The following is a 13,921-nucleotide window of genomic DNA, read 5'->3' as shown; positions in this document are numbered from 1 at the left end:
TTGTGCTCTTGATTCCAGGGCTCAGCATCCAGCTATGGAAGAAAGACAGTTCCCCAACCAGAGGCTGGATTTGAGCTGGACTGAGAAGGGCCACGAATGCCATGCTGACAATCCTGGGTCTATGCTCCACAGTTAGTGAAGAACCATCAAAGAGATGATTTCTCTGCTGGGGAGTGGGTAGGAGGCTGGTGTGCTGAGACTGTTGGCAAGTCAACCTCTTTGACCCTCATTTTCTTTGTCTAGAAAGGGAAGATAATAATGACTTCCCTGGCCATCTCGCAGGGCTGTTATAAGGATCAAATGAAATCATATTATGCTCTTCAGATGCCAAGAACTATGATTAGGGCTGGGTAATAATCTAGATGTCTGGGAGAATGAGGGAAGACAGGTGCCACTGCGCAGTGATGCTCTGAGAACATAGCAAGATCTTTTATCCAGCATGGGCCTTTGAAGGAGGAAAACCAGGCTTAGTAAAAAAACAAAAAATGAAAATAAACTTAGTAGAAAAAAACAAAACCCAACAAAAAATGAGTAATGCAATATTTTGAAAGAAAAGTGATTTTTTTTTTCTTTTCCAGTGAAGGTTGTTTTAAGTGAAGAAAATGAACAAAAAATGCCGTAGGGTACAGGTAAAAATGCAGATTCAGACGTAAAGCAAGGGAATGAGCCCGGCAGAGAGCAGCACCAGGTTGGTTCAGAGCTAGCAGGAGACTTCTGTAGGCAGCTGGACCTCCCCAGACCTGCCAGGACCTCCCCAGACCTGCCAGGACCTCCCCAGACCTGCCAGCACCTGCCCGGACCTCCCCAGACCTGCCAGGACCTCCCCAGACCTGCCAGCACCTGCCCGGACCTCCCCAGACCTGCCAGGACCTCCCCAGACCTGCCAGGACCTCCCCAGACCTGCCAGGATGTCCCCAGACCTGCCAGGACCTACCCAGACCTGCCAGCACATGCCCGGACCTCCCCAGACCTGCCAGGATGTCCCCAGACCTGCCAGGACCTGCCGGGACCTGCCAGGACATGCACTGCGGGCCAGAGCACCTGCTCCAAAGCAGGGAAGCCTGGACAGCTGTCGCCTGGCCCTGACCAGGCCTCCGGAGAACATTCCAAAAGTTCTCCTGAATTGTTCTTCTGATGTAGTTTTGGAATACAGGTGAGGTTCGGTGGGGTGAGGTCCGGAGCCGACAACCAAGAAAGAATTCTTGAGACGTCTTTAGTACAAAATGGTGGTTTTATTAAAGCATGGGGACAGGACCCTTGGGCAGAAAGAGCTGCTGCCCCGGGATTAAGGGGTGACTGATTGGGATACCGGAGGCCTTGCCATTGCCAAGTTCAGGTTGTTTTTCCCTCTAGCAAGGCTTTAACTTTAAGACAGTTGGGAGCTTCCAGGAAGAATGTCACACATATCCCACCCAGGAGTGTGGTGGTGGGTGCGCGGGGAAGGGGGAGGTTGCAGGGTGTCAGCTTGTGCTTTGTCCTCAGCTAGCCTTCTGCTCCCTCATCACTTCCTGCTGGGAATCCTTGGCCCCAAGGGAGCTCGCTGTCAAGAAATCAGGACTCTGTCCTTTTCATTCTTAACTCTTGATTTCCTGCAATTGTTCCAGGAGGGAGGAAGCTTCTGTCCGGGAGGTCTCAGGGCTTATCCGGCTTTTCTGCGGATTTGAGACCTCACGCCAATACAGTGCCTATTATAAACCAAGGCATTCCTTAGGAAAAATGGGGTAAGTTAATGTAATGTAAGTTAGAGTTGCTCTAGCCCCAAACCCCGAAATCCTGTTAATTCAGCCCAAATTTGAGCTCAATATTGAAAGCATAAGCAGGAGGTCTTCAACTTGGGGGAAAAATGCTTATTTTACACTGTTCTTCTAATCTGTAACATTTTGAAAAATTACAGGGAAGGCAATGGTCACCAATATTTTGCCAAACAATGAATAATCTTACAAAGTCAGCATTTTGCCAAATCTCAGTATTACAGAAATAAACTAGTTACCATAGTTACCACAGAAATAATATCTGAACAACAGAAGCCCTTATTAAATATTTATTTCACTTCTGTTTTTTTTAATGCTCCACAATAACAGAGAGGAATTTCACCTCCAGATTAAGAGAAAGAGGCTGAAGTTTGGATATCTCTTCCATCCTTACCAAGCAGGATTCTTACAAAGTAGGCAGGCACCCCCATTTCGTATGTGAGATTGAAGCCAAGAGAGTGATTTTTGCCAGAGGTCTCACAGAAGTACTAGAGCTATTATTTAAGCCAAACTATCTAACCCCCAACCCCAAGCTCTTTCCTCAGTCCTTCCTCTTGATCTTGAGAGTTTCCTGGAACTTTGGCCAGAGCCGAGCCAAGAGAAAGTAGAGGGCTTGCAAAGCTGGGTGGGTCAGTGGATAGAGGAAAACCTCCCAAGCACAGAGAAGTTAGTGTGGTCAGCGAGGACTGAGCTGTTATGAAACACTGCCCAGAATCAGCCCCTCTGCTTCTCCCCACCTCTTTCTTTCTTCTTCTTTTTAGAGCGGGGTTTCTCAATCTTGGCTCTATTGACATCTTAAGACCAAATAATTCTTTGTTGTGGGGGGCTGTCCTGTGTATTGTGGGGTGTTTAGTAGCATAGACACCAGGAGCATCTCTCAGTCATGACCATGAAGCGTATCGACATGGGGATGTCTCCTCTACTCAATCCCCCAGTTAAGAACCATTGTTTTATGGTGACCAACCATCCCAGTTTGCCCTGGACTGAGAGATTGGTCACAGTTTCAGTTCTTCAAGCAGGATAGTTGGGACCAAACAGGGATGCTTGGTCACCCTACAAGTGAGATCTCATCTCCTGCCTAAATAAAGTGTGTGGAAGGAGAGGGCATTGTGTTGATATGTCCTGGCACGCTGCAGTTTCCCTAGGCTGGTGCTACTCTCTGAGTACATCTGCCGAAGACTCCTCTCGTCCCCCATGTAGCCTGCAAGGGGCACAGGGGAGTGACCCACTACAGAGAGGCTGGCTGTTCCAGGACTACAGAAGACCGGAGGGAATGCTGGTGCGGGTGTGCATGTGTGTGTGAGCGGGGAGGCACAGTTGGGTGCTGACCACAGAGAGCTCATTGGCACTGCCCAGGTGGGCCATGTGCTTGTGCCCGCCAGAAGGTAATGGATACCGGAGGGGGAAGGTTTGCAGCTCTGTGTCAACTTGGCCCAGGTCCTGTAAGGTATGGGTTTTTTAATTTATTTGATATTTTGAAATATCCTTAATGAGTTACTCTGATCACTTCTCAGGGGACTTTTCCTGGGAGAAACAAGCAAAAGAAGAACCTCAGAAATGGTTTGTTAACAGGATAATTTTTGTTGTGCTGCTGAGAATACACTTGCAACAGTAATGAAGATTTTGGTTCTTGGCAACCTTACAACGTACTCCTAAAACACATCATTCGTCTCTCTGCCTTCTGCTCTTGGTGCCATTCGTAGGCCCATTCACAGGAAGAAAACGACTGAGTTCTGAAGACGACACGGCCGAGGTCAGATGCCAGGTTTGGGTTCTGGGTCACTGGGCTCCATGGCTCGTGACCACTGTCTTCCTCTGGGCTGTGCAAGAATGAGTCCTCTGTGTAAGTGCTGAGTCCAGGCTGCTGTAAACCTGAGTGGTAAAATGACCAGTGTAGAGGGGGAAGGTGTGACTCATTTCCGTCGCCGTGGCTCTGAACGCGGCCCTTCCTCCTTCTCTGCTGGCCACAGGGGGGCCTGAAGCAGGTTCTGGGAGGTGGTGCTTAAGACCACAGGTCACCTGGCCACAGGGCCCTCCCCTGGCTGATATCTGCATGTGCCTTCCTCTGTGCTCTTTGACACAGCTCTTGAGGGTGTGGTTTCCTGGTTAAGATTGTTTGCGTTTTCCTCGGTTATGTAAACTGGTGGCTTTTGCCAGGAACTCCCTGTGCCCTGGAGCTCTGGGCGGCTTTTTTCCTATTGGCCGGCCAAGTTTCGTTTTTTTGGGAGGTGTATTTTTTCAAGCTGCTGAGCATCGATACATGTCAGTGTCTTTTGGGAGTGAGGTACCTGGAGTTCAGGGACCCAACCGGTAACAATGACAGCAGATGAGTTGGTTTTCTTTGTGAATGGCAAAAAGGTAAGAAGGACCCGGCCTTCCATCTGACTTCTCTGCTCCCCCCCGCCCCGGCACCTCCTCCCGGGGGGCAGATGTTTGTCCTTTGGAAAAGGCGGTTCTAGTCTTTCTCTTTCATCTCCTCTCTCACTCGTTCCGCACCCCCTCTCCCGCCAAAGTGTTGCTGCATTTTGGGTAACACTAGGACAAGAAAACCTTCTCAGAGCTGGAAGACAGGCAAGACGCTCCAGGGGCAAAGGAGTGCAGGAGAGGCGAGCGAGAAGAGAGGCTTGAGTCCCCATCCAGTGTACAGCAGCTGAGACACTGGCCCGAAGCTAGAACGGGGCACAGGGTCCTCGGCGAGACCGGAGGTCACCCACCACGCCTCCATCTCTGTGTTTAATCCAATGTGTCCTCCGGCTTTTTTTGTTTTCTTTGCTGAGAGAAGGAACAGGAACTTGTTTTCTTGCTAATACCAGGGTATAAGATAGACATAGCATTTGATTCTGGTATTTCATGCTTAATGTGACAGCTAACTTGTGTGAGGACATTTACTAACGTCTTGTGGCAAGCCACAATTTTTTTTTCGTAAGGGGCATGTTTCTCCCCTTCCTCTCACTTAGTACTGCATGTAAATATTTCAAGTCTCTTACTTTGATAAAAATTGTCCACTTGGATGACCTTTATTGGTGTGCAGGGACATGGGGGGGTGGAGGGGCAGAGGGGGACTTCAGACATGGGTACCAGTACTCCAGGCCCTGCAAGGGTGTGAATCTTTGCAAACTTCACTGCAGGTGCAGGGAGGGAGGATGCAAGCACACTGCATCGTCCCCATACCCCTCCCTCCACCACTGCTGAGGTGCCCTAGTCAGCTCTAGCTCCCCGGTCAGGAATGAAAGGGACAGGAGAAGGATAGTCATAGTTGTACCTTGTAAATGGCCATATGGACAGCGTGAGCGATGATTGTGCCCAAGGGGCCCCCAAAGAAGGGTAGTTTTATTTGTTTTGTTCTATTGGCACTTTTGCATTGAGAAATTGGGTGACGTTTGAGGTAATTTTCAAGAACTAAAATGCACTTCGTGGGGCATCTCGTGCTTAAATTGTCAGGATGTGTCTGGTGACTAGCAGGGGAGTTCCATGAGCCATGGCGACATTAGTGCTCTGAAGACCTTTGGGTTCATTGTGAGGGGTGCCACCGGGAGGCTCTGAGGGTGTGGTCAGCCATGTTCTTCCAGGTTCCGTGTGTCTCTCCATGCCAATCTCTTTTCGGGACTGGCATCTGGCAGCAAACCAAGAGGTAGGGTACAGCTTCCGTGTTGACGGTTGTGAAACTTGCACCCAGCATTTCCAACAACTTTGTTGCATTCAGCAATTACTTGGAGAGATTCAACTAACAGCTGAGTTGACTTTCTAGAAGTGTTATTTACACAAAGCATCTTCGGTGGAATTTTTCTAAGCAGTTTTTACGTTAAGTGAGCAGCTGGATTCAATGACTTCCAAGGCCACATCTTACTCTAAGATTATCTTATTTATCATGCTATCAATTCGTGTGTGACAGGACAAGGTTCTGCTCTTCCTTAGGGAGGGTGTGCTATGATGCCCGGGACATGAAAAGGAGCGTTTCAAGGTAAATCTGGCTTGGTGAAGTTGTTTACGCCTGTGTCTTAGATCCACTTTAGGAAGGCAATTTAACATTTTTAGGTGGTATTGTCATATAAGGCCCTACTATCTCTGGAAGCTTTTACTAGTGTCAGTTTCTGTGATGTATACTCATGTTTGTAATTTATAAGCCTGTGGCCTCTTGAGAAACTGCTAGAAAGGTGCGAAGGAGTGATGAGGTGAAAGCAGAGCTTTGCAAACAAGACCAAGAAGGAATTCCCAGTCAGATCAAGGCAGCTGTGAGTGTGTTCCTGTTTCTATTTCCAAGATCTTGCTAGATCTAGATCTTTTGGTACTGGATATTGTGCAGAGAAGTTACCAAAGAAGCTGTTGGAATGGGTGACTCACTCTTAAATGTAAGCCTCTTATTCTCCCCGTTTCAGGCTGTCCAGGACTCTGTCTCTACTGACTGGGGTCCTGGAGAGGGTCCTGGAGAGGGTCCTGATGCCAACAATCAAATATCTCAGGGGCCTTCTGTGGGGGTGATGGGCCTTGATAACCATCATTCCATGTCTTCTGTTCTAGAGTCAGAGTTGGAGGGAAAGAAGGAGCTGCCCAGGATTTTGGTGTTATTGTAGTGACATTCTGGTGGGTGGGATTCTAGAATTTCTGAGCAGTCGCTCTCTGTTTAGGGGAGATTGTGGCACACGGAGTAGTCTGGCAGACTTGGCGTTCAGGGCGCAGCTAAAGGCGTCCAGGAGGGATCCCCAAAAAGCAGGTGGCAGCTACAGAGAGCCTCATGGTGGCTTTGACTCACTCACTCACATTTACAAGCTCCCCCCAAGCCTGCGCCTGCGGGGTATGTAGGCACTGGATGAATATGCTCTCTAAGAAGAGGCCAGGCACCTGCCCCTCGGGACCTTACGGACCAGTTAAAGAGATGGATTATAATTAGGCGAAGTAATATATTACAAAATGTATTTTACAGAAAACTATTCCCATGAAATGCTCTTTCCAGATATCCTTTTTAAAAATTTATTTATTTTAGAGGGAGAGGGAGAGAGAGAGAAGGTGCACACATGAGAGTGGGGGGGGGAGGGGCAGAGGGAGAGAATCTCCAGCAGACTCCCGTGCGGAGCCTGACACGGGGCTCCATCCCACAACCCATGAGATCATGACCTGAGCTGAAATCACGAGTCTTAACCGGCAGAGCCACCCAGGCGGCCCCTCTTTTCAGATATTCTTAAACCACTTAGCACAACGTTGACACCTAGGTGCCCAGTTAATGAGGACAGAATGAATGCATGAGTATTAAAAGCCCTTAGAAATCCTCTACTGAGGAGATTTATTTTTTAAACTTTTTTTTTGCATTTTGAAATTATTTTAAATGTACAAAAAAGTTGCACGAAGAATACAAAGAAATATAGACTACTGACATTCACCAACTGTTCACATTTTGCCACATTTGCTTTATCATTATCTCCTTCATGCTCTCTCTCCCTGTACATACACACACACATGAATAGGTGTTTATGTGATACACACATGTATTAGATATGTACAGATATGCTTATAGATATATATGTAGATATGTAGATGTATGTAAGTACCTAAATAATTTTATATATTTATTTATGTATATAATCAGTAGAAATAAGTACATAAAATATAAAATTTTCTTTCTGAACCATTTGAGGGTAAATTTCCAATATCATGCCCTTTTACCCCTAAACTAAGAGTAAGAATATTCTTATAGACCCAGTCTCTATAAAAATCAGGAAATCCAGTGTTGATATAATACCATTATCTAATCTATAGCCCTTCTGCAATATATTCCAATTTTCCCAATAATGTCATTTATAACTTTTCCCCCAAGCCCGGGACACAGGGTCATACTATGCAGTCAGTTGCCATGTCTCTTAAGTTTCCTTTAAGCTGGAACAGCTCTTTACCTTTCCTTGTCTTTTGTGACATTGATGTTTATGAAGAGAATAGGCCATTATTTTGTAGAACATCTCTCATTTTGAGTGTGTGCTATGCTTTCTTATAATTAGATTCAGAGTCTGCATTTTGGGCAGAAATGTTAGAGAAGCGGTAAGTGTTTCTCGGTGCATTACATCGGGAGGCACAGGATGTCAGTTTCCCCCATTATTTGGAATGTGAACTTTGACTGCTTGGTTAAGGTGGTATCCATCAGTTTTCTCTACTGTAAGATAACTTTTTTACTCTTTATAATCTGTGAGAAGATACTTTGAGTCTATGTGAGTATCTTGATCATTAAACTTTCACCCACTAGTTTTAGCACCCATTGATGATTCTAGACTGGCTCAGTTATTGGGCTGATTGCAAGATGGCCAACCGTATTCATTAGTTGGCATTCCTCTGTCAGGCAGACTTTACTCTTCTCTCCAACTTGTTTATTTATTAGGTATCACTTTGGACTTACAAGTTTTAATCTTATTGAATGGGTTATAATCCATTAGAGCTATTATTTGTTTTGATGCTTAAATCTTATCAGAACAATCTGCTGAACCCAGCATCTGCTAAGCTCATATCCCCACTAAGTGTTTGTCCTTTGGAATACCCATTGACATCCTGTTCAGAGAAGGTTCCATGGCGTTTGCCGGCCCAACCCTGCAGCTGTGAGAGTGGCACAGCCATTCTTTGTATGAATGCAAGGAAGGTTGGACCACTCATGGCTGGGGTGATATAAAAAGCCTTTGCCAGGGAAGCGTTTGGGGTCTTCTAAGTCAAGACGCAGGTGGAAGAGGAATGGAATGGTCAAAGGCACAGAGTCAGAGGTATACATTGTATTTTCTCTGGAGTGTGAGGACCAGGTTCGCAGGGAGGTAGGAGGGGAAAAGGCTGAAAATGAAGATTGGAGACCGTATGGAAAAGGACCTTGGAAGACAGCCTAGGGAACTTGGATGTTACCTGGCATATGTGGGAAGTCAAGGAAGGCACAGAGCAGGGGACTGATGTGATGAAAGCTGAGCTGGAAGACGAGCAAGCAACAGCTCAGGGGGAAGGCAGTAAGCCAAGAGGCTCTTCCTGCCATTTCCAAGCAAAGTGATAGGGATCTTTATTTGTGCATTTATGACTTCTCTAAGAGAAAAGAAATAGCTTCCTGTGTGAACTTTGTACCCAGGACTTTGAACAAACCGGACTTGTGGGGTGTAATCTTGAAGGGAAACTAATTTGATTTTCTACTTTCCTTTAAGCTTTTTTCAGGGGGCAAATTCTGGCAGTTTTATGACTTTCTGGATTCAATAAAAAAATCCTATGGTCACTTCTGAGTTTCCATACACAGGTCAGGATAGAGAGGTGGGGTTAGCAAAGAAGTTCTCATTTAATCAGTGCTGGTGGAAGATACCTTCCCACTGCCGGGAACATTCAGTTGCAAGTCTCATTACACGTGGGATGTGCTTTTCTCTGGCCAATGGCCCTTCCTCAGCCTCCAGTTCTGGGAGGTCCGCTCCACACAGACTCTGTTGGAGGTCCCAAGCCTTCTGTAGTCAGTGTTTGGGGGATGATTGAAACACCTCCATGTCAGCTCTCTCTCTCTCTTGCATGGCCTACACCAGGTCCATAGCCAACACTTCACATCCTCTGCCCTCCCAGACTCGGGGAGTGCACACCAATCCTAACACTGCCATTTCTTCTTCGGCTTCTCTGGTAAGCCTATCTCTAGCTTTTAGATATGCCAGACCACCATATGCCCTGTCCTACTAAGGCTGTGTGTTAGCTTCACCTGTAGGGCTATGGAAGCCCCCTCACGAAGGTTGAGGTGTGAGGCAGATACCTCCTTTCCTCAACCTTAGGAAGATGGAAGACTCATAGTGCCGCTCTCTCTAAAGAAACTCTTGTCACATATTCTCTCTCCTTAACCATCCCAGTCACCCAAACCCTATTACCCTTCATAACATATGATGAGTATTAGTAGTGACACAGGTTTTTGTGGATTTCCTTTGACTCTTTGCATTGGAAACTGGTACCTGACTTTGTAGACAAGCTTTCCATCTTATTAAATAAACCATTTGTGGACTCTCAACCAAATGGGTTGAGATTTCTCCTCCATGTCTGACATGTGTCATGTTGTTGGCTCTGGTAACCCAACACTTGGAATACTCCGCTGTGAGCACAGGCCAACAACCAGCCCTCTATTCTCTGAGAATGTACATGCCAGGGGGCACAGCCAGATATCTGCATGCTGCCATTTTTAGCTGTCCCTGGTGTGATCCAGCAGCTGGTAATGAGACGACATGTTTGATTTGAAGGGGGCTCTGTCTGGGTCAGCCCAATGTGCCGGGTGCAACACCCGAGCCCTCTGGGGTGGGTCCAGAGCTGAGCACTGAAGTGGAAGGTCAGAATTGGGGAATATCAGCATGTACACAGTTCAGCTCATAGTTAATATGTTCATTCTTATGGAATTGTCAAGAAAAAGACCTTCATTTTCATGATACATTGAGCACATCCCTATTAACTCCACAAATTCTTAGGCGAGACAATGGCTAAGTATACCTAGGATACATGTTTCTTTTCTTTTTGTTCTTATAGGTGGTGGAGAAAAATGCAGATCCAGAAACAACCCTTTTGGCCTACCTGAGAAGAAAATGTATCCTGACTTTGGAGTAGGGGTGTGTGGGGGGGCAGTGAGGACTCATTCTCTAGGCCTTATGTCATTTTCTAGTGACTGTGGGAGGCCGTGCAATGTGGAGGACAAAGCCCTGGAGTAGGGCTATAGACCCCTGCCAAGACCCCTGCATCTTAGTTGTAGCTCTGTCACTCAGCAGCTATGTGACCCTGGGAAGTCTTTTGAGCTCTCCAGGTGTAAAATTATCGACTGTCGATTGAGAGGATTATTTTTGATGTTTCTTAAGATCTCTTCCAGGTAAGACTCTAGTGATGCCAAGGGTTAATCCCGGGCCTGTAAAATGAATAGCTGTGAAAGGCCCTCATTAGCCCTGGTAAACTCTGTGGCCATTGCCGTCGGGAGGAGTGAGCCTTCCTCAGGAGATCTTTGCTGATCCATAAAGGGCTTCCTAGGAAATCTTTCTAGTTCTGTGAAGGTGGAAGGAATGTCAGAAGAAGGCATGTTTGTTGGGAAAGGACGCCTGAGTGGGGAAATGTGTAGAGGTACCTTCCATTGTGGAGATGGCAGGCACTGGGAGGCAAGGGACAGGGGACTCCTGAGCACTTACTGTACATAGGTAGAGTTCAAGGTGATTTTCATGGGTGATCTCACTGATCCCCACAGCAATTCCTTTGACAGAGGAGGAAGTGAGGTTGACTCGTGAGAAGGGACCTGCTTCTTGCTCGTATTCTGGGCCAATCCTGGCAGAGCCTGGACTAAAGCCTAGAGCCATGCTCTTACCCTTCCAGTCATACTGGAAACTCTTCAGGGTTGGTCATTGGGATGATGCTCATCCTGACTTCTGTTAACAAATCCCTCTCACTCCCGGAGTTAGGGATGGTCTGTGGTTCATGCAGGAGCCCTATTTGAGGACAGCAGAGCATTGTTTCAGTACCCACAGAAACAAGCCTGAAGTCCACGGCCTTCCCTCTGGTTCACTCACCTCTTATCAGACGGTGTCTGGCTCCGGAATACTTTGTCCTGGATTTTCCATGGAGAGGGCAAGTCCAGAGTTTCACGGCCCATGAGCCCAGTGGCTCTTTTGCAGAGGTGGAATCAGTCAGTAGGATTGGGAGACTGCACAGAACTCCACTGCTAGGGGGTCTGAGAAGAGAGGCACATTCTCAGAAATTGTGGACACCAGTGTTAGTTTTCTGATGCAGTTTTGAAGGCCCGAAAGCCTCAGATAATCCCAATCATAGCAATTACTAGTTTAAAGGTCAAATCTCAAATGAAAACTGAAAGTTTTCATGGAAATGAAGGTCAGGTGGCTTTTTGTGGACTGTGGTGAGAGTTCACTTCTGAGAGTTCTGGAAAAGAGGAAAAACCCCAGGCTTGACTTCTACACCGGCTTCCAAAAAAATCCCCCGGCTAGAAGATGTTGCTAGACTTTGGGCTATTAAGTTGTCCGAACTACTGCTAACTGCAGATATTCTGATGAGTCAGAAGAATTACTTAGAATATAGAGAGCTCTTCCCAGATGTGTTTTAGAAGAGGGAGCCACAGGGTGAAGGAGGAGCCCCCAAATCTGGAGTCAGATGATTGTGTCTGGGCCCTCCCACCAGGTGAGCTGAGTGACTGTGTTGTCTTGCTGGGCTCACCTTACCTCCTGGGCCTCAGCTTGCTTTGTTTTGTTTTAATCTGTGGGGAAATAGGAGCTCCTGCCCTACCCGCTCCCGAAATTATTGTGAAGATCAAATGGGTCCATGAGTATAAGTATTTTTCAAGTATAAGATGCTATGTCATTGTTTAAAGACTAATGTCCAGCATATTAAAGGTAATAAGTAAATATTTCTGAAATGACTGAAGAATCAAACCATTCATGGCTATCTAGAATTTGTGATGAATTTTCATTTCATTTTGCAAATGTGGGAAGCGACCAGCAATAATGACCTCCATCTTCAGTAGAGAGCCCGATGGCTCAGAGGCCTGCAGCCTGTGGGAAGAGCAGCAACGGAGCCCGTGTGTCTCAGGGAAAGTGCAGTGCTGCTCTCTAGAATAGTCTAGTACTGAGGCACATTAACAGACTCAAAGTTATCAGATTATTTCTGCAAGTGCATGTAAGAGATGGCTCCAATCCTGCCCCCCGCCGACCTCAAAGATTATCTTCACTTTCATTTCTGGTCACATATCCTATGGGTGGGTATTCAAAAGCCCCTGGTCCAACCCTAATTTTGGTTCCTGGACTTCATCAACCCAAAAGGTCCAAGGTGACAAGTCGGGACTCAGTAGGTCCCAGAACAGATCAATGTCTCTGTCTGGCCCAAGTGGCTTCATTGTGCACCCAGCTGCGGTGACATGAGGGCTGCCCCGTGTGCAGGCCTTGGAGGTGCCTGATTCACCTGCCCAGTGAGACCATGGGGTTGGGAGCCTCTAAGACCATGGCAGGAGGACCCCGATGCCAAGAAACATCTCCAGGATTGGAGAGCAGTAGGACTCCAGTCCTGGAAGATACTTGGGTGCTGTCCAATGGGACCCTGATGCTTTTCGTCATCTGTGCAGTGGAGATGATCCCATTCTCTGCCTTCTGGGGCGCAGTGCAGACTTTCTGGATGATGGGGCCATGTGGTTCTGCTGCCTCCCTGTGTTGAGGGGCCCGATCCTATGTGTGGCAGTGGATGGCTCTGTACTTCCAGCTCTGCCCACGCACTTCCCAGCAGCCCAGCAAAGACTCTTCTGTGAATTCATGTTCCTTAACCCTCGACCGTCCAGTGCAGCTGAGCGGGACCAAGCTGGGCTGTGGAGAAGGGGGCTGTGGGGCTTGCACTGTGATGCTTTCCAAGTACGATCGTTTCCAGAACAAGATTGTGTATCCTTTGCCCACTGGCTGATTGTCCATGCGAGGACTATGAGGCAGGGGTCAGGTTGTGAGTGAGTGTGTGCATGTGTGTGTGTGCACGCCATGTGTGACCTTTCTAAGATCCAGACTCATTTCCATTCCCATGAAATCCTTCAGTCAGTCTCCACTGCCTTCAGGAGAAAGTCCAATTTCTGTGCTTAGTGCTCAGAGCCCCTCACGGCATGCCCCATCTTTCCTCTCCAGCTGTCTCTCTCAGTGGGCCCAGCACTCCATCCTTGCAGGGACAATTGTGAACTACTGACCCTCTCTGCCTACTCATTTCCCAGTCTTTGGTTTTTTTTTTAAGATTTTATTTATTTATTTTTTTGAGCAAGAGAGAGCACAAGACGGGGTAGGGTCAGAGGGAGAAGCAGACTCCCTGCTGAGCAGGGAGCCCGATGCGGGACTCGATCCCTGGACTCTGGGATCATGACCTGAGCCGAAGGCAGTCGCTTAATCAACTGAGCCACCCAAGCGCCCTCCTGGTCTTTGCATAAGCTGTTGCCCAGGTCTTGAATGTCCTTTCTTCTAGGACTTCTCCACCTGGCTAACTCTTGCTAGCTCTTTAGGACTGGGCAAAATATCACCTCCTCCGGGAAGCCTTCCTTGACCCCCAAGATTGGGTTAGGTACCCCATGTCTGTGCTGGTCCCACAGTACTCTGTGCTCAGCCCTCCTGAAACACTCACCATAAGCTGTTTAAATTGCATTTTCACACTGGCTTCACACATTTTCCCAGGTTGACCATAGGCTATTGAAGAACATC

At 47.3% G+C, this 13,921-nt stretch overlaps 1 protein-coding gene and 1 long non-coding RNA gene across 3 annotated transcripts in view; one reads left to right on the top strand and one right to left on the bottom strand.

The window, feature by feature from the left end:
* Positions 1 to 1,212: 1,212 nt before the first annotated feature.
* Positions 1,213 to 2,394, bottom strand: LOC144379338 (uncharacterized). The gene is made up of 2 exons (XR_013442158.1): positions 2,146 to 2,394; positions 1,213 to 1,706 (listed from the first exon to the last, which is right to left on the bottom strand). It is a non-coding gene; the product is annotated as an uncharacterized LOC144379338 (long non-coding RNA).
* A 1,484-nt stretch (positions 2,395 to 3,878) lies between these two features.
* XDH (xanthine dehydrogenase) overlaps positions 3,879 to 13,921 on the top strand; it is a 59,598-nt gene continuing 49,555 nt past the window's right edge. Inside the window, exons 1-3 of one of the 2 annotated variants that reach the window (XR_013441641.1) lie at positions 3,879 to 4,109; positions 10,242 to 10,299; positions 13,030 to 13,126. Coding sequence is in view for 1 of the 2 variants with exons in the window: in XM_036119133.2 (XP_035975026.2) it covers positions 4,068 to 4,109; positions 10,242 to 10,299; positions 13,030 to 13,126 (197 nt within the window). In the remaining variant the exon portion in view is untranslated. The remainder of the gene's footprint in view (positions 4,110 to 10,241; positions 10,300 to 13,029; positions 13,127 to 13,921) is intronic. The other variant, XM_036119133.2, reaches the window with a different exon arrangement.

Source organism: Halichoerus grypus, chromosome 10 (genome assembly GCF_964656455.1).
Source record: "Halichoerus grypus chromosome 10, mHalGry1.hap1.1, whole genome shotgun sequence".
Lineage (NCBI taxonomy): Eukaryota > Metazoa > Chordata > Mammalia > Carnivora > Phocidae > Halichoerus > Halichoerus grypus.
The sequence above is the reverse complement of the archived record's forward strand: the minus strand, read 5'-3'. Positions and strand labels throughout refer to the sequence as shown.